The following is a 22,705-nucleotide window of genomic DNA, read 5'->3' as shown; positions in this document are numbered from 1 at the left end:
CAAACAACTCTGGAGGTCTGCACACCTCTAGACACCTCCACACACAGACCCTGAATGAGACAACTGGCCTCCTATTGATCTGCTGTACCACTATACATGCTGGAGACTGCTTTTCCGGGCTTACCAACCTCAATGATACATATCTCCTCTCGAGGACTTGTCCGGCGGCCATCTTATATATATACATATATATATATATATAAATATTGTTAAAGCAAATCTGTCACCAGGATTTTGCCAGCTGATCTGACATCAGCATTATGTACAGACAGAAATCCTGATTACAGGGATGTGTCACTTACTGGGATGTTTGCTGTAGCTTTGATAAAATCACTGTTTTATCAGCAGCAGATTATCACTAGAGGACTAGTAATCCAGCTGCCATACATTTCTCACTGTACTTTGAAAGTATTAGGTGGTATATGAAGAGCATAGTCTGGGGTCTATTTCACAGCTCGCCCTGTGGTCAGCAGTTGTATTGCAAGCAGATTGTATGGGAGATTTTATATTATTTGGATTGCTGTTATGATGCATGCTCCACTATCAGGGAGGGACTGAAAGATAATTTGATGTCTGGGGTCTCTGTACACACTACTTAGCTGCAAACCCCAAAGAGAACAATTAATAAGGCTTTTTGTGCTAGTAAATAGCTAATTTTTCCATTGGTGTCTTCCGCCACCGGTGTTTATCTTTGATGGATATAACTATAAATGGCATGTGGCTTCCATTTGGAAGCTGCCCCCAAAATGAATAGGTTACCTATTTTAGATGGCTAACTGCTTTTGAAGCCTGAAGCAGTTAACGGGGTTGTCCACTACTCGGATAACCCCCTTCTCAATCCCTATGTTTCCCCCTTGGAAAATAATAACACTAATACTCATCTCCGATACCGGCGCCCTTCCAGCAGTGTCGGCACTAGCTCTCCTGGGTATCGCGTGACAATCGGCGATGACTGCACTCTTCCCAACTTTAGACACATCACATACATCAGGAAGAAGTGAGAGATCAGAAGCTCTCGCTTCCACCAGATGTATGTGATTTGTTTGAAGGCAGTGGAAAGTGAAGCTAGCACTGGCTGCCGGGATTAGGTGGCAAAAGAATGTAACGTGATCCCCAGGGAGAGCTAGTGCCAACACACACTGGAATGGCGCCGGCATCGGAGGTGAGTGTGTTATTATTTTACAAGAGGGAAACATAGGGATTGAGAAAGGATTGTCTGAGTATGGACAACCGCTTTGAAACAAGCTCCAAAACTGCAATATTCAGTCTTGGTTAAAAGTGTTGGCATCCTTGAAATAACTCCAGAAAATGAAGTATTTATCCCATAATGTTATTGCAATAACACATATTTTGTTATACACGTTTATTTCCTCGTGTGTATTGCAACAACACAAAAACCTGAGAAAAAAAATGGGCCAGACAAAATTGTTGGCACCTTTCCAAAACTGTGGGTAAACAACTTCACTCACCGGTGGAAAATATCAGGTGTGGGCAATATGAAAATCACACCTGAAATCAAATAAAAAGGGGAGAAGTTGACTGATTTTTTGCACTGTGTGTCTGTGTGGGCCACACTAAGCATGGAAATCAGAAAGAGGAAAGCTGTCTGGAGACTTGAAAAACATAATTGTTGAAAAATATCAACAATCAAGATTACAAGTCCATCTCCAGAGATCTTGATGTTCCTTTGTTCACAGTGCGCAACATAATCAAGAAGTTTACAACTCATGGCACTGTAGCTCATCTCCCTGGATGTGGACTGCAGAGAAAAATTGATTAATGGTTGCAACACAAGATAGTCCGGATGGTGGATGGGCAGCCCCAAAAAAGTGCGAAAGAAATTCAAGCTGTCCTGCAGACGCAGGGTGCATCAGTGTCATCGAGAACTATATGTGATTATTTAAAATGAAAATGAAACGCTATGGTAGGAGACCCAGGAGGGCCCCATTGCTGACACAGAAACAAAAAGCTAGACTGCAGCTTTTCAAAATGTACTTGAATAAGCCAATCCTACTGGAAAACTGTCTTGTGGACAGATGAGAACAAGGTAGAGGTTTTTGTTAAAGCACATAATTCTGCTGTTTACAGAAAATGGAATGAGGCCTACAAAGAAAAGAACACAGTACCTACAGTCAAATATGGTGGAAGTTCAAAAATGTTTTGGGGATGTCCTGCTGCCTCTGGCACCGGGTGCAAGACATCATGAAATCTGAAGATTACCAAAGTATTTTGGGTCACAATGTAGTGCCCAGTGTCAGAAAGCTGGGTTTGTGTCTTAGGTCATGAGTCTTCCAGCAGAGTAGTGACCCCAAACATACTTCAAGAAGAACCCAGAAATTGATGGAAACAAAGTGCTGAAGAGTTCTAAAGTGGCCAACAATGGGTCTGGATCTAAATCCCATTCAACACCTGTGGATAGATCTTAAAATTTCTGTTGGCAGAAGTCGCCTTCAAATATGAGAGACCTGGAGCAATTTTCAAAAGAAAAATGGTCCAAAATTCCAGTTGAACGGTGTAAGAAGCTTGTTTATGGTTATAGGAAGTGATTGATTGCAGTTATTTTCTCTTTTCCAACAATTTTTATTGGTTTTATAAAATTTGAAGGAGTAGGGAAATAGGGTAGGGGACAGTGGGAGAGGAAAATAAAATAGTGGGGGGGGGGGAAAGGAACATATATAACTAGGAAAAGAAGAAAAAGGGAAAGAAGAGATAAAAAGAAGATTGCAGTTATTTTTTCAAAAGAGTGTGTATCACATATTAAGTTGAGGGTGTCAGCAATTTTTTTCTGCCCATGTTTGGAGTTTTGTGTAAATTTATGTCCAATTTGCCTTTTTTCCTCTGTTTTTTTTGTGTAGTTCCAATTATTATTATTATTATTATACATTTTTATAGCGCCATTTATTCCATGGCGCTTTACATGTAAATACGGGGCAAATATAGACAAATACATTAAACATGAGCAGATAACAAGGCACACGAGTACATAAGGAGGGAGGCCCCTGCCCGCGAGAGCTCACAGTCTGCAGGGGGTGGGTGAGGATACACTAGGAGAGGGAAGAGCTGGCTGTGCTGCTGTTCAGTAGGTTGAGGATCACTGCAGGCTGTAGGCATGTCGGAAGAGATGAGTCTTCAGGTTCTTTTTGAAGGTTTCTATGGTAGGCGCGAGTCTGATGTGATGGGGTAGAGAGTTCCAGAGTATGGGGGAAGCACGGGAGAAGTCTTAGATGCGGTTATGGGAAGAAGAGATAAGAGGGGAGTAGAGAAGGAGATCTTGGGAGGATCGGAGGTTGCGTGTAGGTAGGTACCGGGAGACCATGTCACAGATGTATGGAGGAGACAGGTTGTGGATGGCTTTGTATGTCAGTGTGAGGGTTTTGAACTGGAGTCTCTGGGCGATAGGAAGCCAGTGAAGGGCTTGACACAGGGGAGAGGCTGGGGAATAGCGGGGGGACAGGTGGATTAGTCGGGCAGCAGAGTGTAGGATGGATTGGAGTGGTGCCAGAGTGCTAGAGGGGAGTCCAGAGAGTAGGAGGTTGCAGTAGTCGAGGCGGGAGATGATAAGGGCATGCACTAGCGTTTTTGCAGTGTTGCGGTCAAGGAAAGCACGGATCCGGGAAATATTTTTGAGTTTGAGACGACAGGAGGAGGCAAGGGCTTGGATATGTGGCTTGAAAGAGAGGGCAGAGTCGAGGATCACCCCGAGGCACCGGGCGTGTGGGACTGGGGATAGTGAGCAGCCATTGACATTGATGGATAGGTCTGGTGGAGGGGTAGAGTGAGATGGGGGAAAGATGATGAATTCTGTTTTGTCCATGTTCAGTTGTAGAAAGCGAGCAGAAAAGAAGGCTGAAATGGCAGACAGACAGTGCGGGATTTTGGTAAGCAAGGAGGAGAGGTCCAATATACACAAATGAACAAATATGAAAACAACAAAACATGTGTAATTGCAATAATTTTCTGGAAGAAATACTTCATTTTCTGGAACAATTTCAAGGGTGCCAACACTTTCGGCCATGGCTGTATGAACAGTAAGTCATTTTCACATTGGTGTACATTATGTTCATACTTTGCACCATTTTTTAGCCCCTTTTTCAGATGGGTTCCAGTTCAAATCCGCCTGAAAAAGACATTGTGTGCACGTATCCTTAATAAAGTCAGCTCATGATACATCTCCAAAGTTTGAAAATTGTCCAGTTTTGTCTGTTAAGCCAAGATTAGTTCTTTAGGTCCAAACACAAAAGGCTGCTGTAAGGAGCATGAGGTTACTTACGTGATTTCTTGGTGCCTCCACGCACTTCGGTACTTGAAGGACCGTATCCAGCTTTGTTATACGCTCTCACTGTTATATGATATAATGTATTTCCTTCTAACTCTGTCAGGATGATGGACGACTCATTTCCAGACGTTTTTACTTTTTCTGCAGCCTCTTCCTGCTCCATATCTTTCCAGTAACTAACCTGCCAACATTGACCACACAGAAGATTAATTTTGGCAGCCGTGAAGTTTTCACTTTATTTCTTTATTGGTTATTTGAAGGCATTCGCCTCCCTGCAGTGAAAAGACCCTTCTGTCAAAAAATTAACAGGCTATTTTAAAACGCAAGGGATTTGCAGCCCAGGTTTATGCCTGAGTGCTATTAAGCATCCCACCCAACCATCTAGGGTCAAGATGTCACCCTATTACTCACAGAATCATTGATATTCAGAGCCAGAGCTCTACTGTTACACTGTTTGGCCGCTTAGACCAGGAGTGAAAAAAATACAAATACTGACAGACAGTCAAAAGAATTTAGCGAAAAGTCCAAGACGTCTTGCCTGTCCCATATTTTAACCAGTTGGCTTAGGATCGTGAGGCTCAACGATTTGCAAGGTGCAGCTAAGGAGCGAATATTTTGTCTTTATCACTATCCACACAGTAGAAGAGCTGCGGAGACGTGATGGATAAATTCTGACAGAACACCTAAGGATAAATTGGAGCGGGTTAATGTTTTAGGAAAAGCATAAGCAAAATAGGAATGGAAGGAGAACTTTCTCTCGTAGCTATTCAAACTAGGACAGGTGTCTGTCACATTCGGTTTAGAGAAAGCTGTGACAATGTCAAAATGACCTTTGCCGGGACAACAGGGGTAAATATGATGATGGATGTTCCCAGGCTGCTCCTGAAATTACAACACATGGTCTTATTTATTTCAGACATAGGTGGCAGACCAGTCACTTAAGCCATATGGAACGATACCGGCAAGGCCCACCAATGTTAGAAATTATTGACCAAGGCATTGTTAAAGTATCTGTCTTTGACTAATTCTATATTTTGTTGGGTAATATAAGGAAAGACTTGCACGTACTCTTCTCATGTGATGAATGGAGATTAGATAAGCAATGTTAAATGCATGTAGTGTGAGCAAACTTTTAGTGAGCCCTTCTGGTAGCCAATCTGAAAAACCATATTTCACTTAAAGGGAATCTGCCTGTAGAATCAACCTTCCTAAGCCGTCTCAGAAAGTTGAATAAAATGACACTTTGATACATGTAATCCAGTGTTTTATTCCAGAGAAATCCAAATTTTTATCAACATGGAAATGAGCTGTTAAGATCTATGGGCCTGACATAGATCTCCCTGAAAATCAGCCTTCGGAGCACATTTTAAATGAAAGGGGGAGTTACCAGTGTGAGACATGTAATGACTGACAGTTTGTTCTCCTGATCTCCATGTCTCATACAGGTAACGCCTGCTTTCATTTAAAATTGGCCCTGGAGGCAGATTCTAAGGGAGATCTATGTCTGGCCCATAGACCTTAACAGCTCATTTACATATTAAAAAAGTGGATCTCTCTGGAATAAGATTTCAGATCGCAAATATCAAGGTATCATTATTCAGCATTTTATGACCTGCATTCCCATATTAATGACTTAAGAGGTTTGATCCTACTGACAGATGCCCCTTAAGTGATTCACTTCAGGCAAATCACTTTCTTTGGTGTCCAACAACCCTACATGAGTTGATTAGGTCTTTCTGATTGATCCTCAACTAAATGATGAGCTACACTATTTTTGCTCTGTAATGCCCGATCTTCATATTGAAATATCATTAGTTTAATGATCTTGAGATACTGTTTGGAAACGTTTATGTTCTATGTGTCCATAGGTGGCCACTAATTATGTGAATTGCCGACTGTCAACTGTTTTATTAGCATGTCACAATAATGTGTAACAATTTTATGAGAAATTACAGCCTTAATGAAATTTAGGGAAAGGTAAGAGTTAGCATATCTGTGGATGGCTTAAGACAAGAAGCCGGGTGAATGATGCACTTAAAAACACTATATTAAGAAACTGTTATCTAAGATATTCCTAGATGCAGAGTATTTAGAAATTCTGTATGTGACTACCACCAATGTTGGGCAATATTATCATACACAGTAGATATGAATTATTTATACAATTCACCATCAGTGCTCATGGCATGGAAAAGTAGTACATGTCTATTTCCAAGTGCCCTGTTATGCAATGCATGCTGCTGAGGGACTGGTATGGTCACATACCCCTACCGAATTTTGGACAAGAGTGCTGTAGAGTTTCGAGCAGACTGTACTTACAATAAGGGCAGCGCTAAGAATCAAACATGCTCCTCCGCTGTGCGCTTACCGACTTCCATTGGCTTCAAACCACCGATGGGTTACTATGATAGCCTGGGGCCTTCTGAAAACCCCCATCACCGCCAACCTTGGCGCTCCTCTGAAGCTCATCAACATGCTAAACTTCAAAAGAGTCCATAATGTACACTATTTACTGTGATACATTGGTATCGCAGTATATAGTATAATTGATCGGACAATCACAGGCTCAAGTCCCCAGTGAAAATTAACAAATAAAGCAAAATATTTTTTTAAAGTTCTTAAAAGGCATAAAAATAAAAAAAAAAAATTATACAAGCTTAAATCTTTTCCTTCATTGAAAATAAAGATATATATCTTGTGGTTCAACTCACTCAGTGGTACACGGAGGTAGAAAACAGGAACACTGTCTCTTTAAATAACCTGTTGGTTTGGTTTATTATACAGACAGCAAAAACCAACATGAAGGGAAAAGTAAACACAACCCTTCAGGCAAAACAGGAAAACAACAACAACAAAAAAATGTGGTAACAGAGTCCATACATTTGCAGGGAGCTGACTGCTCTGGAGCAACACACGTTCAGTCTTTCATCCTCAGGACACAAACCACTGGAGACCCTGTCTCCAGCCCTGCTGATCCAAGACTGCCTTTGCTATTAGCTGTCCAGCTATTTAAGCTCCAGACCACACCCTAGGGTGGAGATAAGGTGGACAACCTACTACCCACTCTATGGTTGTCTACAAAACCAGCTCGTCAAGCAAAAAACTGACCCTCCCCTGGCTCATTCAATGGAAAAACACAATATGTTAAGGGTCACATGGTGACACAAGCTCCAATTGTTTTGTTTTTTATATAAAAAAAAATATGCAAGTTTGGTACTGTAGTAATGATACTGACCTAGAGGATCATAACTTTGACCATTAAGTTGTAAAAGCCACTCTCAAAACACCATGGCAGAATTTCATTTTTGACCCAATTTCACTGCACTTGAAATTATTTTTTTTGCATTTTTCAGTATATCGAATAGCAAAATGAATGGCATAATTGAAAACTATAACTCATCCTGCAGAAAACAAGATATCATACGGCTATATACATGGAAAAAATATATAAAAATAGTTGGGGCTCTTGGAAGAAGGCGAGTAAGAAAAAAAATTCAAAATTGTACCTTAATGAAAAATGGCAGATCGTATGCGCTTTTTCAGAAAAAGTCTAAGCGCTTTCTTTTTTATTTTAACCTTCAAATTTCTTTACACATTGGTCTCCAATGCAAAATCTGTAACAGACCCCCACCTTCCATATGCCATTTCTAACCTTTTTATATAATATAGGAAGGTGGTACTGCTACCACTGAAAAGACAAATTCACAAAAATAATTAAAATTCTAAATTCTGTCCTGGTATGAATATTATTTTGCAAATGAATATTTGCACCTTTTTCAGGTTGGTGAGCTATCACTGCCGGTTTCTAAGTGACCTGATTAGGCACAGAGTGCCGCTGGGGAGCCTGCCTTGTGGCATTTCATGTGATTGCAAATGCTGGTTGACATTAACAGATAGAGGACAATGCTAGACGATAAAGTGACGTCTGTCATAGCTGGTCATTTACACATGGATAATTTGTCTGGAAGGCAAAAAGTAAAACTGAAAAAAATAAAAAAATAAATCCAACCCCAGTTAGATGAGCGAAGCTGTCATTCCTTGTCCTTTAGACCAGACACAGACGGTTCAAGAGTCTCAGTCATCACAGAAGACTCTGCATTTAATAATGAATGGTTACTCGTAATAAAAGAACTTCAATGTTCAGAGCTTTAGACGTAGACGTGAGGCAAAGGTGAATTTCATGTTTAACTAAAATTTTCCTAATCACTTGGTTGGGGCAGATGCGGATTGCACAGGCTACAATCCAAGCGGTTAAAGGTTGGGTAGTTATTTTCCGGGGTCACTTACTTTCTTGCATAACTGATATTGGAGATGGATAAAAAAATAATTCAGTCTAGCTTTTGTCTAATATTTTGCTATATTTTATTTATCAGGGCCTTATTTTATCTGCCTTTTATACAGAAGACTATGAAAACTGGAAGAAAGCAGGATCTCTAGTGTCACCGACTGGAGGTAGCAATCCTATAAATTAGTGTTGACCCTTTGAAGGGAATTATTCAGCAACCTTATGCCCACCAAACCACCACCACCATACATATATTCTTATGTTAATACCCTTCCTAACGAGCCCTTGGTATTGCATATGTAGACTGCAATCAATCAAACAATCACAGGTTGAAGAGCCGTAATGAGACTGAAAAAAAAGGTAAAATTAAAAAAAAAAAAATTGACAGATTTGATATCGCCACATCTGTAAAAGCCTAATCTATAAAAAATATATATATCCTGATTAATGCGTAATAAAAAAATAATAATAACTGCAGAGTAAACCCAGGTGCGCCAAAGAGGCGAGGCAAGGCTAGGCTACCGACCTTTAAAGGTGTTGATTGCTACTGCACAACCTGTTCATATTAACTGCAGCTTGGAGCAGAAAATAAAAAAGTACCTAGTTACAGTGGGGGAAATAAGTATTTGATCCCTTTCCCGTTTCCTGCAGCGGTGCTCCAGGTGCGCCGAAAGCCTGTGGAGAAAATCTAATCTACCTGAAGATTTCATCCAAGTTCATGCCTAAAACATTCAACTCTGCCATTCACCTCTCCAAACAAACCTATTTCAACACCCTCATCACGTCACTACCCAATAACCCGAAACATCTCTTTGACACTTTTCATTCCCTACTCAACCCAAGAGTGCAGGCCCCAACCATGGATCTCCATGCTGACGATCTGGCCAACTACTTCAAAGAAAAAGAAAAAATTGACCACATCCGACAGGAAATTATCTCCCAATCCCCTCATACCATGCACTATCCTCCCTCCCCCACTGCATCTATGTAGTTCACTCTCTGACTTTGAACCAGTCACAGAAGAAGTAATCAGGCTCCTTGCATCTTCTCGCCCGACCACTTGCACCAGTGACCCCATTCCGTGACATCTCCTCCAGTCCCTTTCCTTTGCTGTCATCTCTCACCTAAAAAAAAATATTCAACCTTTCTCTCTCTTCTGGTATCTTTCCCTCCTCTTTTTAACATGCCATCATACATCCATTACTTAAAAAACAATCCCTCGAACCAAAACTGTGCCGCTAATTATAGACCCGTCTCTAATCTTCCCTTCATCTCCAAACTCCTCGAACGCCTGGTCCACTCCCGTCTTACGCGCTATCTCTCAGATAACTCTCTTCTCGACCCTGTTCAATCTGGTTTCCACTCTTTACACTCTACTGAAACTGCCCTCACTAAAGTCTCTAATGATCTACTAACAGCTAAATCTGATGGTCACTACTCCATGCTAATTCTCTTGGATCTCTCCGCAGCATTTGATACCATGGATCATCAGCTCCTCCTTACTATGCTACACTGCATCGGCCTCAAGGACACCGTTCTGTCCTGTTCTCCTCCTATCTCTCTGACCACTCCTTCACTATATCTTTGGGTGGTTCCTCTTCCTCTCACCTTCCCCTTATTGTTGGGGTTCCTCAAGGATCAGTCCTAGGCCCCCTCCTCCTCTCTTTGAATACTGCCCCTATTGGACAAACAATCAGTAGATTTGGTGTCCAGAACCATCTCTATGCTGATGACACCCAATTATACACTTCTTGTCCTGATATCACTCCTGCCTTTTTAGAAAACACCAGTGATTGTCTCTAACATCATGTCCTCCCTCTATCTGTAACTGAACCTGTCAAAACCTGAACTCCTCATGTTCTCTCCCTCTACTATCCTACCTTTGCCTGACATTGTCATCCCCGTGTGTGGTTCCACCATTACCCCCAAGCAACATGCCCGCTGCCTTGGGTGTTATGACCTGGTGGTAAGGACAATAATGGACCTGGTGGTTAAGAGCACACGGAATGACCTGATAGTTACTAATAATATAGGACGAGCTCTGAGACGTGGGAACTCTGCTGACCACAATCCCTAATCCTATCACACACACTAGAAATAGCCGTGGATTGCTCCTAACGCTCCCTATGCAACTCGACACAGCCTAAGAAACTAGCTAGCCCTAGAGATAGAAAAATAAAGCCTACCTTGCCTCAGAGAAATTCCCCAAAGGAAAAGGCAGCCCCCCACATATAATGACTGTGAGTAAAGATGAAAATTACAAACACCGAGATGAAATAGATTTAGCAAAGTGAGGCCCGACTTACTGAACAGACAGAGGATAGGAAAGGTAACTTTGCGGTCAGCACAAAAAACTACAAAAAGACCACGCAGAGGGCGCAAAAAGACCCTCCGCACCGACTCACGGTGCGGAGGCGCTCCCTCTGCGTCCCAGAGCTTCCAGCAAGCAAGACAAAAATCAAAATAGCAAGCTGGACAGAAAAATAGCAAACCAGAGAAAAACAAGCAGGAACTTATCTTCTGCTGGGAAGACAGGTCACAAGAACGATCCAGGAGAGAACGAGACCAATACTGGAACATTGACAGGTGGCATGGAGCAATGATCTAAGTGGAGTTAAATAGAGCAGCCAGCTAACGAATTAACCTCGTCACCTGTGGAAGGAATCTCAGAAGCCGCAGCTCCACTCACAACCACCAGAGGAAGCCCATGGACAGAACCAGCCGAAGTACCATTCATGACCACAGGAGGGAGCTTGACAACAGAATTCACAACACTTGGGGTCATGCACCTCAAAAACATTTCTAGAATTCGCCCTTTTCTTACTTTCGACTCTGAAAAAACTCTTACTGTTTCTCTTATTCATTCTTGTCTTGACTATTGTAATTCTCTACTAATCGGCCTACCTCTTACCATACTCTCACCTCTCTAATCTGTCCCGAATGCTGCAGCCAGGATCTTATTCCTCACCAATCGTTATACCGATGCCTCTACCTTGTGCCAGTCATTACACTGGTTACCCATCCACTCCAGAATCCAATACAAACTTATTACCCTCATCCATAAAGCACACCATGGCTCAGTACCACCCTACATTTCCTCCCTGGCCTCAGCCTACCACCCTACCCGCGCTCTTCGTTCTGCTAATGTCCTGAGGTTAGCATCCTCAATAATCAGAACCTCCCACTCCTGTCTCCAAGACTTTTCACATGCTGCACCAATTCTTTGGAATGCACTACCCAGGTTAAGACGATTAATCCCCAATCCCCACAGTTTTAAGCGTGCCCTAAAAGTACATTTGTTCAGACTGGCCTACCGCCTCAACGCATTAACCAAACTATCCCTGTGTGGCCCATTCAAAAAACTTAAACCATAATTAGGTTCCTTGCATCATGTTCTCATGCACTTTACTAATTTAATAGCCCTCTGTGTCTGTACTGTTACATGTTTAGGCTGATAACTGGTTCATGCAGCTTTACATGAACACCCGAGCCTTACACTATGGCTGGTCCGAACAACGAAAGCAATTGTTACCATCCACCTCTTGTGTCTCCCCTTTTTCCTCATAGTTTGTAAGCTTGCGAGGAGGGCCATCACTCCTCTTGGTATCTGTTTTGAACTGTGTTTATTGTTATGCTGTAATGTCTATTGTCTGTACAAGTCCCCTCTATAATGTAAAGTGCTACAGAATATGTTGGCGCTATATAAATAAAATGTATTATTATTATTATCCCTTACTGATTTTATAAGTTTGCCCACTGACAAAGACATGAACAGTTTATAATTTTAATGGTAGGTTAATTTTAACATTGAGAGATAGAATATCAAAAATAAAATCCAGAAAATCACATTGTATAAATTATATAAATTTATTTGCATTTTGCAGTGAGAAATAAGTATTTGATCCCCTACCAACCATTAATAGTTCTGGCTCCTACAGACCAGTTGGACGGTCCTAATCAACTCGTTACCTGCATTAAAGACAGCTGTCTTACATAGTCACCTTTATAAAAGACTCCTGTTCACAGACTCAATCAGTCAGACTCTAACCTCTACAATATGGGCAAGACCAAAGAGCTTTATAAGGATGTCAGGGACAAGATCATAAACCTGCACAAAGCTGGAATGGGCTACAAAACCATAAGTAAGACGCTGGGTGAGAAGGAGACAGCTGTTGGTGCAATAGTAAGAAAATGGAAGAAATATAAAATGACTGTCAATCGACATCGATCTGGGGCACCATGCAAAATCTCACCTCGTGGGGTATCCTTGATCATGAGGGAGGTGAGAGATCAGCCTAAAACTACATGGGAGGAACTTGTTAGGCTACGTTCACATTTGCGATGTGCGCCGCTGCGTCGGCGACGCAAGGCACAATGCAAATAAAAACGCACCAAAACGCACGCTAAAACGCTGCGTTTTGCAACGCATGCGTCCCTTTTTGCCGAAATTTCGAAGCAAAAAAATGCAACTTGTTGCATTTTCTTTGCCCGACGCTTGCGGCAAAAAAAACGCATGCGTCGCACAACGCAGCACAACGCATGTCCATGCGTCCCCCATGTTAAATATAGGGGCGCATGACACATGCGTCGCCACTGCGTTTCCCGACGCTGCGTCGGGAAACGCTAATGTGAACGTAGCCTTAATGATCTCAAGGCAGCTAGGACCACAGTCACCAAGAAAACCATTGGTGACTAGTGTTGAGCATTCCGATACTGCAAATATCGGGTATCGGCCAATATTCGCGGTATCGGAATTCCGATACTGAGTTCCGATACTTTCTCAATATTGGATACCGGAATCGGAAGTTCCCATAATTCAATGAGCCTGTTTCATTTAATTCAGCCAATGAGGAAGCCTAAGAAGTGTGGGCACATCCTGTTATGCATGTTAGTCATGTAACTACTGGCATGGCTGTGATTGGCTGCTGAAATGATGTCATGATACACTATAAAAGTCGCCGCCGCTATTTTTGGTTCACTCTGCTGTGAATTCAGTTAGGGACAGGACGCTGTGTTCTGACTGAGGGCCAGTTTGAGATAGTGATTTGCTTCATTGTGCTTTCTTTACCCAGGCTAATTTAGCAACCGCTGCGTGAGAACCTTGTTTTTGCCTTGCAGTGCTGTTCACGGCTGTCTGCAAGGTCTCTGTGTGTGTGAGTGTAGCTCACTCTGTAGTCTGTTCTGCAGCCACCGCCGGTTGTAGACAGCTCAGTGTGCGTCACTGCCTCATTCTGTTCCATTGTCCTTTTTTCAATTAGTGCTGCCTGCTGCACATTTTGTCCTGATTTATCCTATTAGTGGGTTTCCATCTGTATCCTGCTAGATTGTGGAAAAACACTATATAGGAGTACTTAGAGTAGTTTTTTTAGGCCTTGCAGCGCCGTTCACGGCTGTCTGCAAGGTCTCTGTGTGAGTGCAGCTCACGCTGTAGTCTGTTCTGCGAAAAAAACAAAAAGTAAATAAAGTTCACCAAACACTCCACTTTACAGTTGCGTAGGCCACATTAGCTGATATTAAAGTCTAGTCCACACTTTATAAAATTAGTGTTTCTTATACCTGTTAGCAGCTGTTCAGGAATAAGCACACTAATCCTTTAGTACTTTTCTGCCTATCTTTATCAGTCTACCAAGATGAAGAAGGCAGGGAGTAAGGCACGTGGTCGTGGGTGTGGAGGTGGAGCAGGGAGAGGACATGGGGATTCTATGCCTGCTGCCGGCACCGGTGACTCATCATCCGCCAGTTTTAGCAGGGAACAGTCCTTCATGCACAGCTTTGTAGAAGCTGGCCATACCCCGCTGCTGCAGGACGAACAAATTGAAGCCGTCGTCGGATGGATGGCAGCTAATGCATCGACTTCAATTAGTGCCACATCCTCTCAGGCACAGAGCACTGAAGAGCACCCATCTGTCTCTTCACCACCTGCCAAATTGCCCAGGCAGTTAGAGAGCCCACTACATGAGCCATCTCTACTTCTGTTCTCTGAATCTCTTGGCTTGGAAAGAGGGGGCCAGCCAAGCAGCATTCTAGAATCTGAAGAGGTAGACAGCTTTGTCTCTCTGAATCTGAAGAGGCAGGTGGGCCAATGCCTACGATTCACCACACCTCAGTACGCATCTGATGATGAGACTCAGGTGCCACTTTCTGGTGCGTACTGTGCTGCCGAGACTACCCAGGAGAAGCAGTTGTTGGAAGAGGGTAGTGTAGATGATGAGGTCCTTGACCCATCATGGCGTGAGGTAAAGGAGGGGGTGGGAGCAGCTCTGAGGAAGAGATTCCCCGAACGGCCCAAAGAGGGAGAAGGAGGGGGAAGACTGCATTGCCTGTAGCCTCCACTTTGGCACCCATTAGGAGCATGCCTCTTCCAAAAGCCAAAACGGGCGCTCCCAAGACTTGTAGTGCCTAGTCCTTTTTTTGACATGGTTGCAGATAACAAATGCAAGCTGTGTAATCAGAAAGTCAAAAGAGGGAGAAGTGTCAGCAACCTCAGTACCACAAATATGTGGAAACATGTGCGAACCAAGCACGTGGTGGAGTTACAAAAACACACTGAAGACCTAGGCCAACCTACAGCAGCACCAACCACCTCTTCAGCTCGTGTTGTAGCCTCTTCCTCCAGCTCACACACAGCTGGTTCGGCTTCCTCACAGGATCACCATGGAAGAACCTCTGGCACTGTTGTACAGAGACCCAGTGTAATTCCACCCACAGCACCACGTTCCCTGTCATCCTCACACTCCCAGCCCAGTCTACAGCCATCGGTAGCACAGGCATGGGAGAAAAAGCGGCCTTTCTCGGCAAACCACCCCGAGCACAGGCTCTGAATGCTGGCATTGTAAAACTACTGTCCCTTGAAATGCTGTCATTCAGGCTGGTGGAGACTGACACCTTCCGTAACTTGATGGCATTGGCAGTCCAACAATACAACGTGCCCAGCCGCTTTTATTTCAGCAGGCAAGCCGTCCCTGCCCTGCAAAAGCATGTGGAGGGAAACATTAAACATGCGCTACTAAACGCTGTCAGTAGCAAGCTCCACCTCACCACCGATGCGTGGACCAGTCACCATGGACAGGGACGATACCTTTCCCTCACTGCCCATTGGGTAAATGTTGTTGAGCCGGGTACAGATCTTCAGCGTGGTGCTGTACGTGTTCTGCCAACTCCAAGGATTGCAGGAATCCAGTCTGTACACATTGACTCCTCCTCATACTCCAGTTCCTCTGAATCATCGCTGCAGGAGCCGTCACAGTCCACCTCCACATGGACCCATGAACGCATACCTGTTACCACCGATATGAGCACGGCCGTGGCCAAAAGTCAACAGGCCATATTGAAATTAATTTCTTTGGGGAATCGAAGCCACACAGTGCAGGAGCTCTGGAATGCCATCAAGCAGGAGAGCGACATGTGGTTTGTGCCAGCGAATCTCCAACCAGGCATGGTAGTGTGTGACAATGGCCAACATCTGGTGGCAGCTCTGGGCCTAGGCAACCTCACTTACATCCCATGTCTAGCACATGTGCTCAACTTGGTCGTGCAGAGTGAGGGACTATACGGATCTTGATGCACTGTTGCACAAGGTCCGCCTAGAGTGTGCTCACCTGTGGCCTTCCAGCATGGCAAGATTGCGCATTGCAGCTCTGCAGCGCCGATTCCGCTTTCCGGAACATCGCATCATATGTGACCTACCCACCAGGTGGAATTCAACGTTACATATGTTGGAGCGGTTGTGTGAGCAGCAGCCAGCGGTAATGGAGTACCAGCTGCATCAGGCACAAAAATGTCATATTGCGCACCATTCAGACTTCACAACCACTGAGTGGGCCACTATGAAGGACATCTGCCAGATTTTCCATGCCTTCAATAATTCCACGTGGATGGCGAGTGCAGATGATGTACTAGTCAGCATGACTATCCTTCTTATCTGCCTGCTTGAAAGAACACTGCAAGCACTAAGGGAGGAGGTTGTGAAAGAGGTAGAGGATGAGGAGTCACAAATGCCATCTGCTTTTGGACAGTCTGCGCAACATGGTTCCTCACAAACCCTAGGCAGGGGACACTTTGTGAGGAGGATGAGGAGGAGTCAATGGAGGAGGAAGAAATCTGTCCAGAGGAGGGAGTTACACAATGGTCCAGTAGTTAGTATGTAGAGCGAGGGTGGGATGATGCAGAGCAGGCAGAGATAACGCCTCAAGCAGGGGACATCGTTTCTTGGCCAGTTGGCAGTCTGCAGTACATGGTTGATTTCATGCTGCAGTGCCTGAGAAATGACAGCCACATCGCCCACATTCTCAACACGGCTGATTATTGGGTGTACACCCTCCTAGATCCTCGCTACCGGGACAACTTACAAAGCCTCATAACACCGTTGAACTGGGAGCGTAAAATGCAGGAGTAGCAAGACACACTGGTGCATTCCATCATCTTCTCCATTCCATCCGAGAGCAGTGCTGCTAGTGCTTTACAAAGCAGCTCAGTGCGTAGAGGAAGTGGAGGAAGCTCTGCACAAAGAGGGACCAGAAGCAGTGCCTCAGCACAAGGCAAGACCAGTATGGCCCAACTGTGGCAAAGTTTTGTTTGCCCGCCACAAATGTCTACACCATCACAGATGGCTCCAGTCAGCAGGAGGCAACGTTTCCGTCAGATGGTGACAGACTACATGTCTTGCCCTCTCAGTGTACTCCCAGACGGCTCTTTCTCCTTCAAGTTTTGGGTCTCTAAGCTGGATACATGGCCAGAGCTTAGCCAGCATGCATTGGAGATGCTGGCTTGCCCTACTGCTAGTGTATTATCGGAACACGTCTTTAGTGCCGCAGGTGGTGTATTAACAGACCGTCGCATGCAACTATCCTCCAATAACATTGACCGGCTTACTTTTCTGAAAATGAACAAGGCCTAGATCTTGCAGGAATTTGCCACTCCTCTTCCAGATTAAATAATTGGTTGACAACAGTATCCAGGTCTCCTGTTGTGTTCATGTTTCTACCACCTGAACTGTAATCCCTGGGCTCCAACACCGCCAGTTGCTGCTCAGAAGTGCCGTCTGCACTGTCAACAAATGACCCAGTGTTATTGCGTTTCAGTAATGTCAGCTGATCCCCAGCTGTGTATCCGGCAATTGCTCCTGCTACCTCCACACTCACACTACTTCAGATATTAAACTTGCTCCAATTAGGCCTCAGCCTACACTCTGCTTCTCCTGGATTCCCTGGGCTCCAACACCGCCAGTTGCTGCTGAGAAGGGTCTTTGGCACGGGTACTCCCTACTGCCCAGTCTGGTTCCTGCACGCCAGCTGTTTCCGGGTATTGTCAAGGTCACTTTGCCTCCAATACGTTGTCCTGTCGGGTTGCGGTCGGGTTAGCCAACTCTATGGTGCCTGCAGTTTAGGTGCTTCCTATGTGGGCTGCAGGAACTGGCAATCACGGCTGGTTCCGTAGTGCCAATAGGACAAGCTCCCCCTGTAGGACTGTGGGTTTTTGTTAACTACGGCCGGCTCGAGGCCTAGCAATTATTTTTTCCTCTGGGCCTTCTGCTGTCTATCTGAGTTCCAGCACCATTAGCTGGTTCTTTGGAAGACAATCTTGAATAGGTCCCCCTGGTTCCATTATTGTCAGCTGGTTCCAGGCAGAGCCTTTGGCTTAGGTGCCTCCTTCTGGGTATTCGAGTTCCACCAACGTCTGGTGGTCCTTGGTAGTGCTTTCTGGCACGGGTACCTCCTGCTTAGTAACCGGGTTCCAGTACCGTCAGCTGGTCCTCAGTAGTTCCATTGTCTCTTGTACCTTCTGCTACCCATCCGGGTTCCAGTACCGTCAGCTGGTTCTCGGCAGTGTCGTTTGCTCTTGTACCTTCTGCTCCCCATCCTGGTTACAGTACCGTCAGCTGGTTCCAGGCAGAGCCTTTGGCTTAGGTGCCTCCTTCTGGGTATCCGAGTTCCACCAACGTCTGGTGGTCCTTGGTAGTGCTTTCTGGCACGGGTACCTCCTGCTTAGTAACCGGGTTCCAGTACCGTCAGCTGGTCCTCAGTAGTTCCATTGGCTCTTGTACCTTCGGCTACCCATCCGGGTTCCAGTACTGTCAGCTGGTTCTCGGCAGTGTCTTTGGCTCTTGTACCTTCGGGTAGCCATCCGGGTTCCAGTACCGTCAGCTGGTTCTCGGCAGTTCCTCAGCCTTCTTGTACCTTCTGCTACATTTCCAAGTTCAAGACCCTAAAGACGACAACCTTGAAGACCACCCCGAAGAAGATGACGACCCTGGAGACGACGACCCCGGAGATGACGACCCTGGAGACGACGATCCTGAAGATCACCCCAAAGAAGACGACGACCCCGGTAATGACGACCCTGGAGACGACGACCCTGGAGACGACGACTCTGGAGACGACGACCCTGAAGACCAAGAAGCAGAAGAGCAAGAAGCTGCAAAACAAAAAGCAGAAGAACATTAAGCATAAAACTAAAAATCAGAACAAAAGATATTATCTAAATTATAAGCAGAAGAAGACTAAGCAGTGTATGGGGGTGAGTCCGTTCCTCCTCATGGTGCTCCTCGAAAAAACCTGCTGCTGCAGGCCAAACTGAACGCGGACAAATCCTGTTGTAAATCTTTTGTGACAGGCAGAATGGAAGGAATAATCTTCAAACTTTTATAAATAACAACTACAGGAATGCCTGTCACAAATAAGAATATGATAAAGAAGAAGAATATGAAGAAGATGAAGAAGTAGAATATGAAGAAGAATAGTAGTTGAATAAAAAGAATATGAAGAATGTAAAAAAAGAATAATAGGAAGAAGGTGAAGAAGAAGAAGAAGATGAATAAGGTGAAGGAGAAGTTGATGAAAAAGATGCTGCTGCTGAGGATGATGAAGAAGAAAGTGTGAGAGAAGTAAAAAAGAAGGTGAAGAGCATGGAAGTACTGAAACATAAATATCTGACAAAATATAAAAAATCTTAACATAGTCAAAATCTTTGTAACTCCGAACGTCTTAAAAAAAAATAATTCCTGCTTTTCCATTTGATTGGGCTAAGCCTCTATGCCTTTAATGTCTCCTCCACCTCCCCCAATACATCCTACATTATTCTCAGTTGTTTGCCTTCATGTAGAATTAACCACAAGGAAAGAAAGGGTTTATTTTAATTCCGATATTTTTGTCCCATTGATTTGCATTGGTATCGGGTATCGGTATCGGCGATATCCGATATTTTTTGGATATCGGCCGATCCAATTCGATACCGATATTTCCGAATATCAGAATGTATCGCTCAATACTATTGGTAACACATTACGCCGTAAAGGTTTAAAATCCTGCAGTGCCAGCAAGGTCCCCCTGCTCAAGAAGGCACATGTGCAGGCCCGTCTGAAGTTTGCCAGTGAACACCTAGATGATTCTGTGAGTCATTGTGAGAAGGTGCTGTGGTCAGATGAGACAAAAATTGAGGTCTTTGGCATTAACTTAACTCGCCGTGTTTGGAGGAAGAGAAATGCTGCCTATGACCCAAAAAACTTTCAAGCATGGAGGTGGAAGCATTATGTTTTGGGGGTGTTTCTCTACTAAAGGCAAAGGACTACTTCAATGCATCAATGGGAGAATGGATGAAGCAATGTACCGTAAAATCCTGAGTGACAACCTCCTTCCCTCCGCCAGGACATTAAAAATGGGTCGTAGCTGGGTCTTCCAGCAAGACTATGACCAAAAATATACAACCAAGGCAACAAAAGAGTGGCTCAAAAAGAAGGACATTAACGTCATAGAGTGGCTTAGCCAGTCTTTAGACCTTAATCCCATAGAAAACTTATGGAGGGAGTTGAAGCTCTGAGTTGCCAAGAGACAGACTAAAAATCTTAATGATTTAAAGATGATCTGCAAAGAGGAGTGGACCAAAATTCCAACTGACATGTGCGCAAATCTCATCATCAACTACAATAAACGTCTGACTGCTGTGTTTGCCAACAAGGGTTTTGCCACCAAGTATTAAGTCTTGTTTGCCAGAGGGATCAAATACTTATTTCTCACTTCAAAATGCAAATAAATTTATATAATTTATATAATGTGATTTTCTGGATTTTATTTTTGATATTCTATCTCTCAATGTTAAAATTAACCTACCCTTACAATTATAGACTGTTCATGTCTTTGTCAGTGGGCAAATTTACAAAATCAGCAAGGAATAAAATTCTTAGTTCCCCCATTGTATCTCCGGGGACCGCTGCTGCTCCTGCGATATTTGGGTAGCCCAAACATTACGTTACAGCTGTGTTGCTTTGGTGGTAGCAGCTAAGTGCAAAAAAAGAGGTCCATGTGCTCTGATGATGCAGCTTTATTTCTGTGAGAACTTTTTGCAATATTAGAAAGCACCTATAATTATCATTTCCATATATCCATCTATCTCCCCCATCCTCTGGAACTCTCTGCCCCAACACGTCCGACTATCAACCACAGTCGGATCCTTCAGACGGAACCTGAAAACTCATCTCTTCAGGAAAGCCTACAGCCTGCACTGACACCGCTGCTGCCTCATCACCAACGAAGCTACCGCCTCACCAACACCGGAGCTACCGCCACACCAACACCGGAGCTACCGCCTCACCACCAAGACCGGAGCTCCTGCAACCCTCAACCTACTGTCTCCTTCCCCATAATCCTGTAGAATATAAGCGCGCAAGGGCAGGGTCCTCGCCCCTCTGTATCAGTCCGTCATTGTTAGTTTGTTTACTGTATGTGATATTTGTAACTTGTATGTAACCCCTTCTCATGTACAGCACCATGGAATCAATGGTGCTATATAAATAAATAATAATAATAATAATAATAATAATAATAATAATAATCTCCTTTCTGATGTACCCCATTATCTGATTTGGCTTTGTAGCAGCTATCTGTTGTTGGTTGCTCTAATTTTGCTCTTTTCTTTAATATCCTTGATTTTTTTTATGTCTTTTGTTCATTCAATTCAATCTCACGTTCTGCTCATCCTTAGCCTTTGCTCACAATTAGAGCGAGAAAAAAAAATAATTGAAGGCTAGCGCATGAGTTAACATGAAGCAAAAATGGCTGGGGTGCATTATCGGTGATACAGAACATTTGTACAAGACCTTCGGAGAAGAACACTTCCAATAAACTTCAATAAAATTGTTATGAGAGTTCGTTGTCAATGTTGAGTAAAACATATCAATTTTAGCTGCGTGAGAAATCCTGCCTCCGGCAATCATATCATACGAGCCGCTTTGCATTCAATATTCCTTTTATACTGTTATTCCAGATAGTGGAGACAAGTCAGGAAAAAAATGAAAATTAATAGATGAAAATGAAAGACAATTACATTTAAAATAAGAAAAGCAAACTGAATTTACCACCGACCTCTTGTTGTCTGTAGCACTAGAGACAACTATAGAGATCCTATATGAGTATGCCTGTAGTACCAATGCTGTCTGACATGTGGCAGCCAAACAGACACTACCCCCGCAGGACAAATGTAATATTACATGATGGCCATTCAGATATTTGGTTGTCTGTGTAGGGCTACGGTCACACTATCAGTATTTAGTCAGTATTTTACATCAGAGGTGAAGAACAATCAGAGAAAAAGTACAGTAAAAAGAAATGCACCACTTTTGCATTTTTCACCCACCTCTGGTTTTGGCTAACATATACTGACCAAATACTGATAGTGTGACTGTAGCCTTAAACACAACTTTTACTAGCTTGCTTTTAATATGTGTCAGATAAAGATACATATAAGGGGCTTTATAAATGGTATTTTTTTTCCACATATGTTAAATTTTAAATGTATTGACTCCACACATTACAATACTTCCTTACTCCCAAGTCTTGACATTTCTTATTTTATACTTGAAAATCAATTAAAAGTACATAAATAGTTAGCCAAGAAGAAGGATTTGGTGTCGAAACGCACGTCGTGGTCTCTGGCATCACACTCCAGCTCTGGTAATATAACCCATGTTGTACCTATTACGCATGTATACATGCAGTGCCTCGTGAAAGTATTCGGCCCCCTGGAACTTTTCAACCTTTTCCCACATATCAGGCTTCAAATTTTAAGATACCAAATGTAAATTTTTGGTGAAGAAGCAACAACAAGTGGAACACAATTGTGAAGTTGAATGAAATTTATTGGTTATTTTAAAT

General features: G+C 43.6%; 1 protein-coding gene across 1 annotated transcript in view; it reads right to left on the bottom strand.

Moving 5' to 3' along the window:
* The window catches only part of CNTN5 (contactin 5), a 2,082,395-nt gene that overhangs the window by 31,897 nt on the left and 2,027,793 nt on the right, over window positions 1-22,705 (bottom strand). Inside the window, exon 23 of the mRNA XM_069759184.1 lies at window positions 4,271-4,457. Coding sequence (XP_069615285.1) covers window positions 4,271-4,457 — 187 coding nt within the window. The remainder of the gene's footprint in view (window positions 1-4,270; window positions 4,458-22,705) is intronic.

The sequence above is a fragment of the Ranitomeya imitator genome, chromosome 3 (assembly GCF_032444005.1).
Source record: "Ranitomeya imitator isolate aRanImi1 chromosome 3, aRanImi1.pri, whole genome shotgun sequence".
NCBI lineage: Eukaryota > Metazoa > Chordata > Amphibia > Anura > Dendrobatidae > Ranitomeya > Ranitomeya imitator.
The sequence above is the reverse complement of the archived record's forward strand: the minus strand, read 5'-3'. Positions and strand labels throughout refer to the sequence as shown.